At 44.3% G+C, this 20,222-nt stretch overlaps 1 protein-coding gene across 3 annotated transcripts; it reads right to left on the bottom strand.

Annotated features, from left to right (window-relative positions):
• Nucleotides 1-321: 321 nt before the first annotated feature.
• Nucleotides 322-11,422, bottom strand: si:dkey-19e4.5 (UBA_like_SF and PTH2 domain-containing protein). Of its 3 annotated transcripts, none has more exons than XM_061689125.1 (7): nt 10,801-10,877; nt 9,783-9,899; nt 9,520-9,591; nt 9,343-9,414; nt 4,360-4,457; nt 2,538-2,652; nt 323-2,384 (listed from the first exon to the last, which is right to left on the bottom strand). In XM_061689125.1, exons 2-7 carry the CDS (start codon nt 9,891-9,893, stop codon nt 2,298-2,300), a joined length of 555 nt encoding a protein of 184 aa, XP_061545109.1. In that variant the 5' UTR covers nt 9,894-9,899; nt 10,801-10,877; the 3' UTR covers nt 323-2,297. The 3 variants fall into 3 exon arrangements, with proteins under 3 accessions (XP_061545111.1, XP_061545109.1, XP_061545108.1); XM_061689124.1 differs by lacking the exon at nt 10,801-10,877 and adding an exon at nt 11,178-11,420 and having other exon boundaries at nt 824-2,384; XM_061689127.1 differs by lacking the exons at nt 9,343-9,414; nt 10,801-10,877 and adding an exon at nt 11,178-11,422 and having other exon boundaries at nt 322-2,384.
• Between the last annotated feature and the right edge of the window lie 8,800 nt (nt 11,423-20,222).

The raw sequence follows: 20,222 nt of genomic DNA, 5'->3' as shown, positions 1-20,222 counted from the left end.
CACTATTGTAACCAAAATACAAGATATCAGCAAAGTTTGACCTGTAGTAAGTAGTAGACTCCCATTGCCACCTACTACAGCAATTTGAAGGAGAAAAAGTGTTTTTACTGATTTTTGGTGAATATTTATTATTATTCTTTTTTTTTACAATTAATTGCACACAGTTTAACCAAAATGCAAGATATCAACAAAGTTTGACCTGGAGTAAGTGGTAGACTCCCATTCCAAACTACTACAGCAAAATGAGTGGAAAAACAACAACAACAACAACAACAACAAAAAAACCATCTTTTGTTTCATGTATGGTAATTTGTTAGACATGTCGCCATGGGATGGGTAATTTGTAGACGGCCCCTAACACAGATGGTCAGAGACATGTCGAATCAAGCGCCGTTATTGCATATCAGAATCAGAATCATCTTTATTTGCCGAGTATGTCCAAAAAACCCACAAGGGATTTGTCTCCGGTAGTTGGAGCCGCTCTAGTACGACAACAGACGGTCAATTGACAGAGAACACTTTGGAGACAGAAAGACATGGAGACAAACAGTGACTGAGCAATAAAAGGTTGCTAGTAATCTGGTAATGCCGGTACAATTTGTGTTATTTTTTTGACAATTGTGCAAAAAGATGTCCTCTAGCAATTAGAGCAGTTTGAACGACTAATAGCGCAAGTCCGGCGCAGTGACCATTGTGCAAAGGGCGCCGAGACTTCAAGAAACGTACGCCGTTTAACGTGACAAGTCGTGCGATAGTCTGGGACAATGTCGATTGTGCAAATGTTGCAGATACTACTCAGTCGATTGTGCAAATGGTGCAGATGCTCCTCAGGCACATTAGTGGACAGTTTGCAACAGACAGTTTGCAAAATGGTCCTCCACATACGACGTGATAGTCGAAAATGTAGGTATGAGGCCCAGTACGAGCGCGTGAAAACTGAAGGTCAGGCGAATATCAAACACCCAGCCGACTTTCTCTCGCTCAATAAATTCCAGCAGGGCAGTTGACAAGGCGTTTTCGACCAAATTGTTTAGCACTCGTTTCACATCTCTTTTGCCAATTTGGAAACCGCGTTTAACATCAAGAACTGATTGCATTTTGTATATTTGAGGCCAATTTCAAAATAGAATCCAATTAACTCGTCGTTGCATGTTTACCTGAAAGTTGACCGGGAAGTACATTAACCGTATTCAAAAAGACTGCGTCGGAACGCAGGATAACGCAATCGCTGCGTTATTTCGCATTGCAATTGGGAGGTGACGCCAAGTTATTGCAAGATTCCCCCCCCCCCACCTTCCAGGCTCCGTAAAGCATATCAAATTTCTCATTTGAGAGCAAAAAAATAAATAAAACATCAATCTAAATGGCCATTGAACCAAGCAGTGCAAATTGGTGCGACGTCGACAAGGAAGTTTAATAATGAAACGGCACAGAGACTATGGGAGGCTACGTTTTGTTTAATTATACGTCATACTGCATGCATGTCATTTAACAAGCTAAACTGAGAAAAGGCAGGAATTTCTCAAATGGCAAATGATCACGATAAATTAGTCTTAGAACAAGATCATTCTATGGACCAGTATTAGTGTACGAGAGAGTTACATATTCATTGAGAACACACTCATTGATACTATTGGCGTATTGATTAAATTCACACAAACCGTAAAGAACAATACAGTCGGTAGAACAAGTACATGCACGTTAACATGAATCATTTCATCAGTTATGGCAAAAACAAACCATGCCTTTATCATACATATCCAAAATACACCCACTTAGGACCACACCAAGTAGAGTTAGAGAATTCAGCCTTTTACATATTTTGGGGGAAACAAAGTTGCATTTACAGTAGACACGATTGTTTTAAATGTCAGTAGTTGGCGGCCAAGTTACACAGGAATACCTTATTTGCCGGAATTGTCAGCATCCTTAATAATTATTCATAACTGTGATACTCCTTGCCAACTGCAATTAATTGACTGATTTCAACATAAAGCCAAATTAAGTCATGACAGCAGTCATCATTTTGAATGAGAGTAAGACTTCCACCAAAACCTTCAAAACTCCCAAACCGCTATACTAGATCCCTGTTAAAGACCTCATCTCTCACCTCTTCAACTCACAATGGCCAGTAAAGCAACCAATACATAGAGTTCAAGGAAACAATTGTCAGGGCACCCCTCCTCCTCCTCCATGTTTGTTTTTAAAGGTTACACACTTGCTCGCTAAATGCTGCCCTCTGTTGGACACTTTGAGGCATCACAGATGCATTACTTCCTCCGGTGGCTTTGAGGCCTTCAGAGCAGCTTCAGACTCCCAGTGACGTTGTTCACTATGTCCTCTTCACCCATAACAGCCAGGACGGTACGGGAACCAGACGCCACCTATCAAAGACAAGTTGGGCTGTTTTAGTCATGGGACTCGTGACTGTGTTTACAGTTAAAAAGAAGAAAAAAAAAAAAAAAAGTTGTGCATGATAAAATCATTATTAATCTCTCTCTCTCTCTCTCTCTCTCTCACAACACGCGCACACACACCTGAGTAAGCCCAGCATCCCGGACCAGGTAAGTGGGCAGACTGAGGCTCATGGCCTGGGCCTGCAGCTCTAAAAGATGCGCCACATTGGTACCCTGGACCACAATCTTCTTGGCTCTGTATCACACAATTAAAAACAAACAACAACAACAAAACTATTACAGTAGCTGGCATTAATAGGAACAGTGGCTAGACTCAAAGAGTCCAAATGGTGCCTTTTTTTTAATTTTAATGCTCAAATCCGGACCAAACTGAATAGCCAAGATCTGCTCAGTCGGTACGTTTAAACGTCATAAGACGAAGCTTGGTCATATTGCTTGTTTTTCCTCAAATGTTGGGACATTTAAAGCGACGCTTTTGGGTTTCAGATCAAAAGATGACTAGCAGACAAAAGTTCAGAATTCCAGCTTTTACTTCATAGCATTTACATCTTGATGTGTTGTTTATATGTGCCCTGCGATTGGCTGGCGGCTAGTTCAGGGTGTGCCCTGCCTTCGCCCGCAGTTAGATGGGATAGGCTCCGGCACGCCCACGACCCTAGTGAGGAAAAGCGGTACAGAAAATGGATGGATAGATGGATGTGTTCAACAACTCAGGACAGAGCACATTTTGTTTGAATCCATCCACTTTTCAAGTGAGCAAAAGTAGTGGACCATGTGGCTCTAGTTGCTCAGGTGTTGCCTTTTAGATTGATTGCGTAAACATGAGAGAGTGCTTGTTTTTGGCTTTGGGTTTCACCTGTGAAAACTGCATTTGCTGTGAAGCAAACATGAAGACCAGAGAGCTGTCTAGGGGAGAAAAGCAAACCAATTTTGAAGCTGTGAAAGAAGAGGGAAAATCGATCAGAGCTATTGCACAAACATTGGGCATAGCCAATACAATAATTTGGAATCTCCTGAAAAAGAGAGAAACGACTGGCGTACTGAGCAACAGACATCAAACAGGTCGGCAAAGGGTATCGACTGCAGTTGATGACGAGACAAAGACAACAGTCAGTGACATCATTGCCAACGTCCACAGGGCAGGCGTGAAGGTATCACAATCCACTGTTCGAAGAAGACTTCGAGAGAAGAAATATAAAGGCCATTCTACAAGATGCAAACCACTCATCAGCAAAAAGAATCGGAAGGCCAGATTGGATTTTGCAAAGAGTCATTCACCGGACCTTAACCCAATTAAGCATGCATTTTGCCTCCTGAAGAGGAGACTGAAGGGAGAAACCCTCAGAAAAAAACAAGAACTGAAAGAGGCTGCAGTAAAGGCCTGGAAAAGCATTTCAAACGAAGAACGCAACAGTCCGGTCAAGTCAATGGGTCGCAGGCTTGATGCAGTTATTGAAAGTAAGGGTTATGACACCACATATTAAATGTTATTCACTTTATGTTAATTGAATAATGCCTGCTACAATACTCTTGCTCACTTGAAAAGTGGGTGGCTTCAAACGAAAGGTTCTTTGCCCTGAGTTGTTTAACACATCACGATGTAAATACCATGAAATAAAAGCCGGAATTTTGAACTTTTGTCTCATATTCATCTTTTGATCTGAAACCCAAATGTCTTCAGGATACAACAAAAACAAAGGAATTCTCCTTGCCGTTCCAATACCTTTGGAGGGGACTGTACAACTTTGAGTGGGTGAACGTACTAACAGTAATTGGATGTTACTTTTTTTCTGCTTGTACAGCAAGCTGCACACACATTCGAATTTTGGGGCATTTGGCTTTTCCACTATATTGTATACAAATCTGAAATCCTGACACGGTTTTATATGCATACAATGAGCTCCATTTACACAAAGCCACCGATGCATCTTGAAGATCTTACCCAGCGTGGTCCCACTTCCAGGCCATCTCCCTCCAGCTGTTTTTCTCTTGCAGACCCTGGTACAACCCCACAGCAGCATGTCCAACCTGCGCTGCAACCTACAAAAAAAATAATAATAATAATAAATAAATATATATCACATACAGTGGGGACGGAAGGTATTCAGACTCCCTTAATTTTTTTCAGTTATATTGTAGCTATTTATCAAAATCATTTACGTACATTTTTTTCCTCATTAATGTACACACAGCACCCCATATTGACAGAAAAAAAATGGAATTGTTGAGATTTTTGTAGATTTATTAAAAAAGAAAAACTGAAATATCACACAGCCATAAGTATTCAGACCCTTTACTGTGGCACTCAAATATTGAACTCGGGTGCTGTCCATTTGTTCAGATCATCCTTGAGATGGTTCGCCACCTTCATTGGAGTCCAGCTGTGTTTGATTATACTGATTGGACTTGATTTAGGAAAGCCACACCCCTGTCTATAGAAGACCTTACAGCTCACAGTCCATGTCAGAGCAAATGAGAATCATGAGGTCAAAGGAACTGCCTGAAGAGCTCAGACAGAATTGTGGCAAGGCACAGATCTGGCCAAGGTTACAAAGACATTTCTGCTGCACTTAAGGTTCCTAAGAGCACAGTGGCCTCCATAAGCCTTAAATGGAAGATGTTTGGGGCGACCAAACATACAGCTTGTTTATGTTAAACTTGCAAGTCCAACCTGAATTAAAAGCAATTTCACACCAAAGTTTATGATGATGGTTGCATTTCAGAGTGGTCTGCAGTGTAGACTGTGGTGCATAATGTTTACTTTGTGTAATATTTTGGTAACCTTCAGTATAGTTGAGAATTTTTTTTTTTTTAATTAATTTAAAAAAAAAAAAAAATTTTTTTTAGGATCAGCTGCCAGAATGATGCAGTACAGTTCTTCACCACTGCAAATGACATCCACAAAGTGTTTAAGATGCCCACCAGGAAGAGGCCCCGAGAAGGAGCCAGGATGTGCTGGAGAGGCATGTCTCCCATCGAGTGTTGTTTCGTTCGCGAACGTTTCGTTCAGAAGAAAATATCTTTTCAGTGAATTAACTGAACTGAATCAGTTTACGAGATGATTAGTTCTTTTAGCTTGGCCGCCGCCGTGAGGCGTGCGAGTCGGCTGGGAGCGGAAACGGAACTGTTGAAGCATTCTGTCACTCTCTTCTGAATCTTTGGCGAATGACCAATGAGCGGAAAATCGTGCATCCGGGAGCGGGACTTCATTAAATGTACTGCCATGTGATTTGCGATTCACCAGCGCTGACATTCACTTCGGCGAGTGACCAATGAGCGGCCAGCGTCATGCAGCACCGTGCAGGCGGGAGAGGGACTTAAGAACTGAAGAGTGATTTGTTCGTTGAACTTATCGTTAGCGGTCCGTTAGACGAGTGATTCGTTCGTTGAACTGCTTCATTTTTTTATCCGCAAAGGAGCAATGTACCAATACGATGAGTGATTCGTTTGCGCAACGAACGACGTACTATGCAGTGAATGTACTAATGAATTATTTTAACCGCAAGTCCCGACGTCCTCGTGGGGATAGCTTTCACTAGCAGCCGTTTCTTCACGCTAACAGCTAATGTTGAGTCAGTCAAGCACACATTTAAAATAAAAGTAAATTCATAATAAATGTTTATTCGTACACATACATATTCCCTCTGTGTCTCTCTATCCCAGCTATCATCAGGCAGGAGACGGGGTACACCCTGAACTGGTTGCCAGCCAATCGCAGGGCACATAGAAACGAACAACCATTCGCACTCACATTCACACCTACGGGCAATTTAGAGTTGTCAATGAACCTACCATGCATGTTTTTGGGATGTGGGAGGAAACCGGAGAGCCCGGAGAAAACCCACGCAGGCACGGGGAGAACATGCAAACTCCACACAGGCGGGGCCGCCGATTGAACCCCGGTCCTCAGAACTGTGAGGCAGACGCTCTAACCAGTCGTCCACCGTGCCGCCTGAGGAAACACTTGAATGTTTTTATGAAAAAGAACTGAACGATTTGGTGAACGAATCTTTTGAGCAAATCTTTTTAAAGAACTGATTCGAATCATTCAATCCACTCAAAAGAACTGCCAAGCCCATCACTACTTCCGTCCCCCAGCTGGCCCGGGAACCCCCTGGAAGAGCTGGACAAAATGGCTGGGGAGAGGGAAGTCTGTGGCTTGTCTGTTTAGGCTGCTCTCCAAGCCACCCAAAACCAGAGAAGCTCAAGATGGATGGACAATAAACATATTCAATATTTTATTCTTATCGTACCTCTCTGACACAGTCAACCATAACTGAACAGTATCGTTGGAAAGGCAAAATATTTGATATGCGGTCCCCTCCAAAAGTATTGGAACGGCAAGATCAATTCCGTTGTTTTGGTTGTATGCTGAAGACATTTGGGTTTCAGATCAAAAGTTCAGAATTCCAGCTTTTATTTCATATTTACATCTCGATTTGTTATACAACTCAGGACAAAGCACCTTTTGTTTGAAGCCACCCACTTTTCAAGCGAGCAAAGGTATTGCAACAGGTGACTGATGGTGTTTCTAGTTGCTCAGGTGCTGCCTTTTAGATTCATTGCTTCAACAGTGGCGTTTGTGCTTGGCTTTGGGTTTCACCTGGGAAAACTGCATTTGCTGTTAAGCAAACATGAAGACCAGAGAGCTGTCTATGGGAGAAAAGCAAACCATTTTGAAGCTTGAGAGAAAGTGAGGGAAAATCAAATAGCGCTATTGCACAAACATTGGGCATAGCCAATACAACAATTTGGAACGTACTGAAAAAGAAAAAGTATCGGGAGTACTGAGCAACAAACATCGAACAGGTCAGTGAAGGGTATCAACAGCAGTTGATTACAAAAACATTGTGAGAGCTGTGAAGAAACCCCCAAAGACAACAATCAGTGACATCACTGCCAACCTCCACACGGCAGGGGTGAAGGCATCACAATCCACAGTTCGAAGAAAACTTCAGGCTTCCTTATACCCGCGCGGGCAGCGACGTCACTGCGGCTATCCCGCGCGCAGTTTGCCTTTATTGTCGAGCGCAACCCACGCGCGCAGCTTTGAAAATGTAATGCAGTTGTCCTCCAAGTCGGGGTGTCGCTACGGCTGGTATTGGCTAGGACGCCACAGGGTGGAGTTTCCTCTGTATTTTTTGGGGCCATTTCCAGCAGCCGTTTTTTTCCCCCCCCTTTCCTTTCCGTAACAAGGAACAAAGCAACAACAATGGCAACCGTGGAACAGTGTCTGCTCGAACAAATGGACCTAGATGACCAGATGATACGTTTAATTATGCTGCAAAACCGATCAAGAAGGCGGCAGCGTAGGTGGTATGTGGAACCGAGAGGAACGCCGAGTACGTCATCGCAGTATGTGACTAAAACGGACCAATCACGAGAGATTATTGTCCGCGGCATTTGACGTGCAGCAAATTCTTTTGCAGTATGCGCGACAAGTGACGCAGATGCAATGCGGGCATTGTCGGGTCACTTTCCAAAGTGATGGAAAGGCCAAAGTATGGAAAAAGAAAGGATGTGCTCTTGATCCAAACCACACAAGCTCATCTGTGAAGCATGGTGGAGGTCATGTCAAGGCTTGGGCTTGCATGGCAGCTTCTGGAATGGGCTCACGAGCCTGTTTTGATGATGTAACCCATGATGGTAGCAGCGGACTGAACTCTGAAGTCGACAAAACCATTTTGTCTGGCAATTAACAGAAAAATGCATCAGAAGTAATCGGGAGAAGCTTAATCATGCATCAAGACAATGACCCAAAATACACTGCCAACACAACAAAGGACTTCATCGGGGAAAAATGTGGAAGGTCTTCGGAGGTCAATCACCGGACCTTAACCCAATAGACGTGCATTTTACCTCCTGAAGTGGAGACAGAAGGGAGAAACAAACAAGAACTGAAAGAGGCTGCAGTAAAGGCCTGGAAAAGCCTTTCAAATGAAAAATGCAACAGTCTGGTGAAGTCAATGGGTCGCAGGCTTAATGCAGTTATTGCAAGTAAGGGTTATGCCACCAAATATTAAATGTTATTCACTTTAAATTCATTTAATAACGTTGGTTGCAATACTTTTGCTCACTTGAAAAGTGGGTGGCTTCAAACAAAAGGTGCTCTCCCCTGAGTTGTTTAACACTCCTAGATGTAAATATGAAATAGAAGCTGGAATTCTGAACTTTTGTCTCATATTCATCTTTTGATCTGAAACCCAGATGTCTCCAGTCGACAACAAAATCAAAAGGAATGGACCCCGTCGTTCCAATACTTTCCGAGAGGACTGTAGCCGTTGTATTACGGATCATTATATTGTGAAGGTGATCAGTATATTTGCACTGAGGAGGAGCAACAACATCATCCTCTTCCTCGCGCTGCTGCTGAAAGGACAGCTGTTGTATGTCTCAGTGAAGAGGTCTACATTCCTATTGGAACCATTTTGAGATTTGTGAACATTTTAACATTCTTCATCACAATTCAACACAAGGAAGCTGTGGAAGATTGATGAATGTCATTTGTACTAAGGCAACTGTCCCACTAGTACTTTTCTAGTGAAGAATATGGTAAAGACATACTGTAGTTGGATCAATAGATAGAAAAATCTATTTACCTGGTTGTATTTGGACAGCCACATACTCAAAGGAACCGTTTTACAGACATATCACTGGCATCGGGCAGAATCCTCGCATCCCAAAAAACCTCACTTTTCAGGAAACCAAGATAACAGCATGTTTGCGAGCCATTGACATTGCATCGTCAAAGACAGCAAGCCACTAACACTTTAGATTGGTCAATAATTTGTACAAATTACAGACCCCAGTGGGGACTGACTAATAGTATCGATTTGTAAAAAAAAAAATTGACATTGACCAAATTTCAACTTAGGACCCCCTGGCCGACATTGACAATTTCCCAGAGCAGCAGCACCAAATGTACCTTTCCAACCCCCATAGCAAGGTCCATGTTGACCACAAACACCATTTTGTACATGAGGTCCTCATCTCCCTCCTGCAGAGGAGACACACGAGAAACTGAGATATGGCTTTGGACAAACTCAGGAGGTCTAAAGAACCAATGTGTACCTGTTGAGACTAAGGCTAGCTTTAAGGGCACCTCATTCTCCAGTTTGTTGAAGTAGAAAATGGCCGCCTCCTCTGCAGAAACATTCCGTGTGCGCAGGAGTGCCTAGAAATGAGGAGAACATTCGAATTACAATCAGTGTGTAGGCACGTGAAGCCAATTCCTGATATGGGAATTTGCAAACAGAAAACATGCACCATTGTGACCCCAACCATCCTTGTGTTACCAATTTACACTTATCCAATCACTGACCAATCAATCCATAATCCCCAAAAGATACGAGCCTCCTGCGGTACCTGTTTAGCTGCCTCTTCTGGAATATCCAGCTCCCGAAGTTGTTGCAGAAACACAGGGTTAACGTCCTGAGAAGCAGACTCTTGGGGGCTCGGTTGCTTCGATGGCTCCATATTGAACTGCAAAGAAGAACACCAAAACAACTCAACACTAAACTAATGCACACCAAAAAAAGGGGGGGAGGAAAAAGCGGCATCTGCATCTTTCTGTTCGCGGAGTTGCAAAATGTATGTATCCTATACACCAAATATGACTTCTATTAGTTTTACACTACCTTCACGTTTTATTGTTCTGGCCACGTTGTGACAACTAGCTGTTTTTCGGCCATACGCGTACTAGCTGTTCCCAGCCATGTTGTGACTACTAGCTGTTTTTCGGCCACGTGTGTACTAGCTGTTCCCAGCCATGTTGTGACTACTAGCTGTTTTTCGGCCACGTGTGTACTAGCTGTTCCCAGCCATGTTGTGACTACTAGCTGTTTTTCGGCCATACGCGTACTAGCTGTTCCCAGCCATGTTGTGACTACTAGCTGTTTTTCGGCCACGTGTGTACTAGCTGTTCCCAGCCATGTTGTGACTACTAGCTGTTTTTCAATAAATTGAGTGCAGCCCGGACAAAGCTAATTGTTTTCTTTCCTTTTCTTCTCCGACTCTCTCACTCAGGGCGCTCAACTCGTGACGACTTGTACCTTTTCCTCTCACTGCAAAGAGCTTTCTTGCTTTTCTGTAATAAAACCCCAGTAAAGACGAAGACAAGATTGCTTTCCTTACTTATTCTGTCAGAAAACGATTTGCCAAAGCATCCCCCTCCCCACAGGCCAGATACCCTTTCGAACATCAGCATAAGAATGCTTAGGCCTAAGAAGAACGAGGTCTTCGTACAAATGTATTTTTGCAACGTTACACTCCCACTTAACACGATAAACTACGTATTCAATACATATGCGGTTACAGCGGGCATCTCTCTGGTAAGCCTGTACGTACAAATATTGAAATGACTTTATACGTCAATGCGTCTTACTTATACTTGATGATTCCGGTCTGAACCGGTTCAACACATATTCCAAAATGAAAAGAAACGAAAACGGCCGCGCCGCTATCGTATGAATATGAGACGATGGAATATGAAAAACGACGTAACTATTAGCGGTTAGCCAAACATGCTGAGCGATTGATGCGATCACTGCTGTGGAAATGACATTCAATCGTTCTAGCAAAGAACACCGAGCATTGAGTAAATGTAGGGAAGTGGGGGGAGAAAAAGAAAAAACAAGTATGAGAAGCACGCCTGATATCAGTGCAGTTTGACTTGTATTGGGACTGTTCGTCGTTGCTTGCTTTACAAATGAGAGCTGGCGTTAGCATTAGCCACTAGCAGTAAGTTCAGTCGTGACTCACCAATTGTCGTGGACGACGAGTCACAACTTCGGTGACAGGTACAATGGCGTGCTTTACCGCAGTGTTTATCCTGAAGTAGTATTCTCAAAAGGATCCTCCACGACTGCGGAATTCCCCTACGGAGTCTGTCTAGCTCGTTGCAGGCGAACCTTGCGTTACTCCATTTTGAAGCCTCCCAACTGGAACAGCTCGCGACTGATAAAACCAGATGTGAGGCGTCGTTGCGGCCGTTTTGGTCATGCTCCACCTCTGTCATAATAACAGCAGTATCACGGTGGCATGGCGTACTGGATACAAAGCTGTTGTACGAAACAAAAAAAAGTTCATCATAAAACCAATTCCAAATACTGCAAACACTATTTAATAGCAGTGGCACCAACACCACAGATTGGATCATGCACTGCAAAAGGTTCTCAAACGTTTTACACCAAGTACCACCGAAAATAATCAAAATAATAATAATAATGGCGGCACAGTGTCGACTGGTTAGCACGTCTGCCTAACAGTTCTGAGGAACCGGGTTCAAACACAGCCTCGCCTGTCCAACCCTCACCGGAAACGAGTCCGACTTACTGCCAGCGATGCGGACCGAACTCTAACCCTGGTCGTACAGGGACCGAACAGCCCGTATCGGGGGGTTCGGTAGCCCAGACTCCCGAAGCACACCCCGCAGGATTCCCCAAGGGACACGGTCGAACGCCTTCCCCTAGTCCACAAAACACATGTAGACTGGTTGGGCGAGCTCCCGTGCACCCTTGAGGACCCTACCAAGGGTGTAGGGCTGGTCCACTGTTCCATGGCCGGGACGAAAACCACACTGCTCGTCCCGAATCCCAGATTCAACTTCCTTCTTAAAAAGGGGGACCACCACCCCGGTCTGCCAATCCAGAGGCACTAACTGATGTCCACGCGATGTTGCAGAGGCGTGTCAACCAGGACAACCCTACAACTTCCAGAGCCTGTAGGAACTCCGGGCGAATTTCATCCACCCCCGGGGCCTTGCCACAAGGGAGCTTTTTAACCACCTCGGTGACCTCAACCCCACAGATAGGAGCTTGGCCAGCAGGTACCCATCAGTTGCCTCATGAGTCCCACAGGCCAAAAAGGCCTGATAGGACTCCTCCTTTAGCTTGACAGCATCCCTTACCGCTGGTGTCCACCAACAGGTTCGGGGATTGCAGCCTCGAAAGGCACCGACCACCTTACGGCCACAGCTCCGGTCGGCCGCCTCAGCAAGGGACCCTGGACCCCACCCCGTTCTGTCGGAGGTGGGCATCGAAACGCCTTCTGACAGGGCATTCGGCCAGACGTTCCCAGCAGACCCTCACAATACATTTTGGCTTCATTCTAAATAATTACATTTGAAAATGAGAATAAACTATTTTATTTGAAAAAAATAAACCAGTTGATTTATGATTGACTATTTATTCATTCATCTAATTAAATCATTGGTGACTTGATTTATCCATCTATTTCCCGTACCGCTTATCCTCACTAGAGTTGCGGGCGTGCCGGTGCCGGTGCCTATCACGGCTAACTCTGGGCGAGGCGCAGGGTACACCCTGAACTGGTTGCCAGGCACATATAAACAAACAACCACTCGCACACATTCACACCTACGGGGAATTTAGAGTCTCCAGTTAACCTACCATGCATGTTTGTGGGATGTGGGAGGATACCAGAGTACCCGGAGAAAACCCACGCAGGCACGGGGAGAACATGCAAACACCGCTTTGTGCTCAGAACTGTGAGGCAGATGTGCCAACCAGTCATCCACCGCGCCGCCAAGATGGATTGATATATATTTATTTATGGTGTGCAGTCTGGGATTATTCATTTATTGGACCAAATATGGTGGAACGGTGTACAACTGGTGACCACATCTGCCTCACAGTTCTGAGGAGCGGGGTTCAAATCCCGGCCCCGCCTGTGCGGAGTTTGCATGTTCTCCCTGTGCCTGCGTGGGTTTTCTCCGGGGACTTCGGTTTCCTCCCACATCCTAAAAACATGCATGGTAGGTTGATTGAAGACTCTAAATTGCCCGTAGGTGTGAATGTGAGTGCGAATGTTTGTTTGCTTCTATGTGCCCTGCGATGGGCTGGCGACCGGTTCAGGGTGTACCCCGCTTCCCGCCCGAAGATAGCTGGAATAGGCTCCAACAGCTTGTGACCCAAGTGAGGATAAGCGGTAAAGAAAATGGATGGATGGATGGATGTCAAAACATACACATATACATTTCATACACAAGGTAACTCAATGTGCTTTACATGATGAAAAAAATTAAAAACAAATACAATAAAAATACAATTAAAATAGCGTACAGTGCAAGAAATATCATTTAAAAGTGGAAATGCTCCAGGACGTGGACTTAAAAACATGCACACTTGGGGCTGACGTCACTTCTGTTGGCAACTTATTCCATTTGTGTGCAGCATAATAGCTAAATGCTGCTTCATCATGTTTGCTTTGGACTCTGTGCTCTACCTGAATCTGTCGATCTCAGAGTCCTACTGGGTTTATAGTCCATTAGCATTTCATTCATGTATCCAGGACCTAAACCGTTTAGTGATTTATAGACCAGTAGCAGAATTTTAAAATCTATTCTAAAGCTGACTGGAAGCCAGTGTAAGGACTTCAGATTTGCAGTAATTGCTCTGACCTCTTTGTTCTGGTCAGAACCCGAGCTGCAGCATTCTGAATGAGCTGCAGCTGTTTAAAGCTCTTTTTAGAGAGTCCAGTCAGAAGACCATTACAATAGTCAAGTCTACTTGAGATAAAACCATGGATGAGCTTCACCTGGTCTGCTTGACACATGCAAGCCTTCACTCTGGATATGTTCTTCAGATGGTAGAAGGACGTTTTAGTAATTGATTTGATATGACTGTTGAAAGTCAGATCGGAATCTATCATCAGTACACCAAGGTTTCAGACTTGGTCTTTGGTTTTTAAAGAAAGTGACACCAGATATTTACGAACAGCAATCCTCTTTTCTTTATTGCCAAAAAAACAATTAACTCAGTTTTGTTGTGGTTTAATTGAAGAAAACTTTGGCTCATTCAGATATTTATCTGTTTTAGACAGTGACACAACACCTCAATTGACCTGTAGTCGTCTGGAGACACTGCTAGATATAACTGTGTGTCATCTGCATAGCTATGATAGTCAAAATTCAAGTTCTGAAGAATTTGACCCAAGAGTAGCATATACAGGCTGAACAGGAGGGGTCCAAGAACTGACCCTTGAGGGACACACAGGTCATTGCCATTCAATGAGATTGAACACTTCCAATGGTTACAAAATAACTCCTTTCCTCCAGGTAGGACCTGAGCCATTGAAGGACTGTTCCATTTAGTCCTACCCACGTTTCCAACCAGTTCAGCAGTATATTATGATCTCCCGTATCAAAAGCCGCACTGAGGTCCAACAAGACCAGAATTGACACCTTTCCCGAGTCAGTATTCAACCTTATATCATTTAGCACTTTGATAAGAGCAGATTCTGTACTGTAATGAGTTCGGAAACCTGTCAAAAAGTTCAAGAAATTGCTGAGTTAAAAATAACTTTCTCAACAGTCTTGGCTATGAAAGTGAGATTTGAGATGGGTCTATAGCTTGCTAACATGGAAGCGTCCAGCGTTCTATTTTTTAGCAGAGGCTTCATGGCAGCTACTTTAAGAGCTTTAGGAAACGCGCCTGAGTGAAGTGAGCAATTGATTGTTTGCTGCAAATCAGCGAGCACAGACTTCGCAATAGCTTTGAAAAAGTCAGATGGTATTGAGTCAAGAGTTGAGTTTAGCAGCTGCAGTTTAGCAGCTGCAGTTTTTTGGTCAACTGAATCAAATTCTGACATGGTAATAGAGTTTTTCCGGGTGGCTTCAGATGTAGTATCATTTTATAATTTTGCTGATTTGTGCTTATATTTAACCTGATGGATCATATTTTTTCACTAAAATAACAAGCAAATTCATTGCATTTATCTGCTGTTAGGACTTCTGGAGCTATCTGATTCGGGGGGGTTGTGAGCTTGTCAACCACAGCAAAGAGAGTGTGGGTATTGTTGAAGTTCTTACTGATGATTTCAGAAGTGTTGCTGTCTAGCCCTGATTAACTCTTGGTAAAATTACAAAGACTTTTCTGTAGAGGTCGTAGTCAATTTGGAGTTTAGTTTTTCTTCACTTACGTTCTGCTTTCCTACATTTTGATTTCGAGGTCTTTACCATCATTGTGCTCCTCCACGGTGTTCTAGGTCGCCTCAAGATTGTCCATCCATCCATTTTCAACACCGCTTATCCTGGTTAGGGTCGCGGGACGCTGGAGCCTATCCCAGCTGACTTCGGGCGAAAGGCGGACTACACCCTGAACTGGTCGCCAGTCAGTCGCAGGGCACATATAGACACGGACAACCATTCGCACTCACATTCACAACATCACTGAGTGGGAACTGACCCCACGCTGCCTGCACCAAAGTCAGGCGAGTGTACCACTACACCATCAGTGACTCCCGCCTCAAGATTGTCTTAGTTTTCATAGGAGCGACAGCATTCCTGACATTTGAGATTTTACAGATGAAATTATCCAAAATGTCATCAACTGTCTCAGCATTGACAGTTTGCGGCGCAGCAACGGTCTCCATAAACCTAGTGGCGATGCTCTCGTTTATGCAGCTTTTCTTAATAGACATCGAGGTTGTCTGAACTTTTGGGAGAATCTGTAATTCAAAGAATACACACAAAGGGTCAGAAATAGCCATATCCTTCATGTCAATTGATAGAATTTCAACATCCTTAGAGATGACCAGGTCTAAGATGTGACCTGGAGTGTGGGTTGGACTCTGAATATGTTGAGAGAGGTCAAATGTGTCTCGTACAGCAGAGAGCTCTTTCGATTTTTTTCCCCCCATGTTATCGTCAACACGAATGTTAAAGTCTGCCGTCATGACAAAATAGATTTCGTCAGTGCAAATAACTGACAGCAGTGATGAGAAGTCCTCCTTAAATTTTCCATTGTATCTTGGAGGCCTATAAATTATTCAAACGATTACCTTTGGGTCACCTTTCACTAAAAAGACTGAAATATTCAAAAGAGCTAAAATCACCCAGTATCATTTCTTTGCACTGAAATAATGACTTAAAAATAAAAGCAACACCACCACCTTTTTCCCTATTCGACACTTGTTCATAAAATAAAAATGTTCTGGTGTCTCCTCATTTAAAATGGTATTGCAGCTACTTTTGTTAACCACGTTTTATTTAGTCACAAAACGTCCATATCATAGGTTGTAACGATGTCATGAATCAACATTGATTTATTACCCAGTGACCTGATATGGAGAAGAGCTAGTCTCACAGAGACAACTGGAGACAATGGTTTGATAGATTCACATTTTATCCTCGCTAAGTTTGTAGTTCTACTTTTTTTGTGCCAACTTTCTGTCCCTTGTAATTACAGGGATCAAAAATGCCTGATCTCTATAGGGGTCTGACTTATTCTGGAAAAGACCCCGCAGAGATCAGTCCGATAAGTTTCTTCATGGGTGGAGAAGGGGCCCTTCGCATCTTAGTGGACGGTGGTTTCAGGCGAGGGGGATGGGAGGAAGATATTGGCATGGTGTGCGTTGGATTCCAATATTGACAATCGTCTTCATCCTGTCCGTCACACCGAGCAGAGAATTTAGGCTAGTAGAGAGTGAATTTTGCGTTGGGCTTTGCTCCAATGGGGCAGGGAGGGGCGTGGGAGATTCAACGTGCTGGCTCATCTCATTTGTCATTCGCTCCTCCGATTGTTTGGATGACCCCGATGAATTCGTCTGCGCCTTGTGTCGCCTTATCTCCTGTTCCTCTGATTGTTTGGGAACAACTGCATCTTTTTGTCCTTCACCAAGGCCAGTGTTTTCTTTTTGGGCCGCTGAATGACGTACACAGTAAAAAATGTTGGCAGCCAATAACTTAACCCCTTGTCTATTTAGACAGAAACCGTCTGCCTTGTAAAGATGTCTGCACTCCAAAAGCAACGCAGAAATTGTCCATGAAACTAACGGATAATGCTGTACACACTTCTTTGAGACACTTATTTAATTGACTGAGCCGAGAGAAACGTTCATCTACAAATCGTACAAATGGTAGAGGTCCACTAATAAAAACCTCAGCATCCAAACATTGCACTTTTGTTAAGAGATCAATAAAATCTCGCTTCAGTACGTCTGATTGCTGCTTGGGAACATCCAGGGCCGCTGTGTGTATAATGACAAACTTCACAGTTGGGTGCTGATTAATGATCTCCAGGATTTTTATAGAGATATCAGACACCATGTCATTGGTAAAACACAGTACTTTGGTGTTCTTCTCACTGCAAAAACGTTTCACATCCTTGACAGCTCCATCACCAACTATTAATGTTTGGGGTGCCATTTTTTCTTGTATGATTTAGTTTCATACCTTTCAGGGGTGGTGGGGGATGAGCATTCTTGGCCAGGGTCTCGTAAAAGTGGCTCAAATCTATTTGTAAGTCTGATGTCAATGTTTTGCATTGACTCGCGTCATTCTTTCTTGCCCTTCGCTGTAGCGACCGTCCACGGCCGCTCACTCGGCGTTGAAGCAGCCCGCAACGCAGGCCAGCCGGATTAATCGGTAATCTGCTAGTGTTGTGTCCTCCCTTTTAGATGTTGTCCCATATCTTTGGGCTTTGCTCCCAGTAAATTCAAGGGAGAACTGCGGGATGGTCCATTACCGTTTCCACAGTCCACATCCGTCCTCCTTGTTGAGATAAGTGGCTGTCTGTTAGCACACTTCTGCTCACCATTTTGAGACATCGGTAGAGTGGTTTCATTCCCCAGCTGTCCATTTACATCCACATACACTTCAAGACGGTGGATTTTCGTTTCCAGGAATGACATCCTCTGCAGCAATCCGTGATAGTCCTCAGTGGAAAAGGGAGACATCTTGATTGCTGGTCTTGTTGGTAATAGCAGGCTAGTGCTGATTAGCAGTCCACGCTCTCATAATGGTGAGAGGGAATCAGAAAATATTGGAATATAGCAACAAATGACAGTTGTTGTACAAAAGTACAGTCCCACAGGTTTAAAAATATCTTTTTTTTTTTTTAGTCGAAAAACAAGCTGACTCTAAAATTGCCCGTAGGTGTGACTGTGAGTGCGAATGGTTGTTTGTTTGTATGTGCCCTGTGATTGGCCGGCAACCAGTTCAGAGTGTACCCTGCCTCTCTTCTAAGCTCTTCTAATAAACTCAATTACATTTTTTTAGACCTTCATCCTCCTGTATATCTTTCAGTGAACTCCTTTAGTCCAGTCTAAGTTTTAAGTGTGTAAAACCCATGTTGACCTATTGCATTTGGCTGCAGTGTCTTGGAAGAGGGTCTTCAGTGGACATAGCCTGCAGTACTCCCCTTTTCCCTGTCCCAGCATATTCTCTAAAAGAAATAATGAAAGTGTGAAAAGACCTTATAAGGTTAACATTAGGGTGGGTTATTGTGAGTGTGATTCATATTAATGCCGCCACACTTAAAGTGGCACTAAACAGGCCCCAAAAATGTCATGTAAATCCGACACACCACAGAGAAATGTTAACAAGCCTGCCAAATTTGAATAAAATAAAATAAAAAAACAAGAAAATGCTAAGAATCAGAGTCAGGCTTCAAAACTTGAATAATAAGGGCCACCTCTCAGCCCTCAGACGCTGTGGGCGTGACGAATGGATGCGCCAAAAGGAATCAAACATACTGAGGGGGTGATAGCTTATACGATGTAAAATCGCATTAGGAGGCTAAACTTAAAAATGCAATGGTGAGACGTATCTTCAAACAACAAAAGATCAACAAAGCGGCAGGCCCAGACCTTGTGTCCCCATCCTGCCTCAAAGTCTGCGTGGACCAGCTCGCTCCAGTCTTCGCACAGATCTTCAAGAGATCTCTGGCACTGTGTGAAATACTATCCTGTTTCAAACGCTCCACCATCATCCCAGTCCCCAAGAAACCTGCAATCTTGCGTCTGAACGACTACATGCCTGTCGCCGTGACATCTGTGGTCATGCCGTCCTTTGAACGCCTCGTGCTGGACCGCCTGAAGAGCATCACAGGTCCCCTGCTAGACCCCCTGCAGTTTGCCTGCTGAGCAAACAGATCTGTTGATGACGCAGTCATCATGGGACTGCACTTCATTCTAGAACACCTCGACGGCACGGGGACCTACGTGAGGATCCTGTTCGTGGACTAACCCTGGAATCCGCAGAACATTGGTCAACGCTTCTGGTGGCCCACCATGGAAGAAGATACCCGGTCCTTTGTCTCTGCATGCACAGTATGTGCTCAAAATCAGACATCCTCTAAACCAAGCTCTGGTTTACAGTGTCCGCTTCCCATTCCCAGACGCCCTGGACTTTGTTTCTGGGCTTCCCCCGTCAAATGGGAACACAGTCATTCTCACTGTGGTGGACAGGTTTTCCAAAGCAGCACACTTCCTGGCACTTTCCAAGCTTACATCTGCCAAGGAGACTGCCGACCTGCTGGTCCAGCACGTTTTCCGCCGGAATGGCATCCCATCTGATATAGTCTCTGACAGGGGCCCCCAATTCGCCTCGCAGGTTTGGAGAGCGTTTTGCACAGCGCTTGGTATAGGTGTTAGTCTATCCTCTGGCTATCATCCTCAGACTAACGGGCAATGTGAGCGCACCAATCAACAGCTAGAGATGGCGCTCCGTTGCATATCCCAGTCCCGCTTCATGGAGCACCCACCTTGCCTGGGTTGAGTATGCCCATAATTCACTGCCCAGCACCTCCTTGGCCATGTCCCCTTTTCAATGCTCCTTAGGGTACCAACCTCCACTGTTGCCATCGGCAGGAGCATGAGCTTGCAGTCCCTTCGGTGCAGGCCCACATATGCCGGTGCTCCAACGTCTGAAAGCAGGCCCGCGCTGTCCTTCTCCGGTCCTCTGCCATGTCTCAGGTACAATCCAACCGTCGCCGCATCCCTGCGCCCGCTTACACGGTTGCTCAGAAAGTGTGGCTCAGTACGAAGCATCTATCACTCAAGGTT

Source organism: Phycodurus eques, chromosome 10, assembly GCF_024500275.1.
Source record: "Phycodurus eques isolate BA_2022a chromosome 10, UOR_Pequ_1.1, whole genome shotgun sequence".
Lineage (NCBI taxonomy): Eukaryota > Metazoa > Chordata > Actinopteri > Syngnathiformes > Syngnathidae > Phycodurus > Phycodurus eques.
This window is presented reverse-complemented; position numbering and strand designations above follow the sequence as displayed.

Coding starts and splice junctions, on each gene's coding strand:
- si:dkey-19e4.5 (XM_061689124.1), bottom strand. CDS start 9,893: ATGGAGCCATCGAAGCAACCGAGCCCCCAAGAGTCTGCTTCTCAGGAC. Junction 4,458..9,342: donor TTGCTATGGGGGTTGGAAAG/GTACATTTGGTG, acceptor TTTTTTTTGTAG/GTTGCAGCGCAGGTTGGACA. Junction 2,653..4,359: donor TGGAAGTGGGACCACGCTGG/GTAAGATCTTCA, acceptor TGTGTGATACAG/AGCCAAGAAGATTGTGGTCC.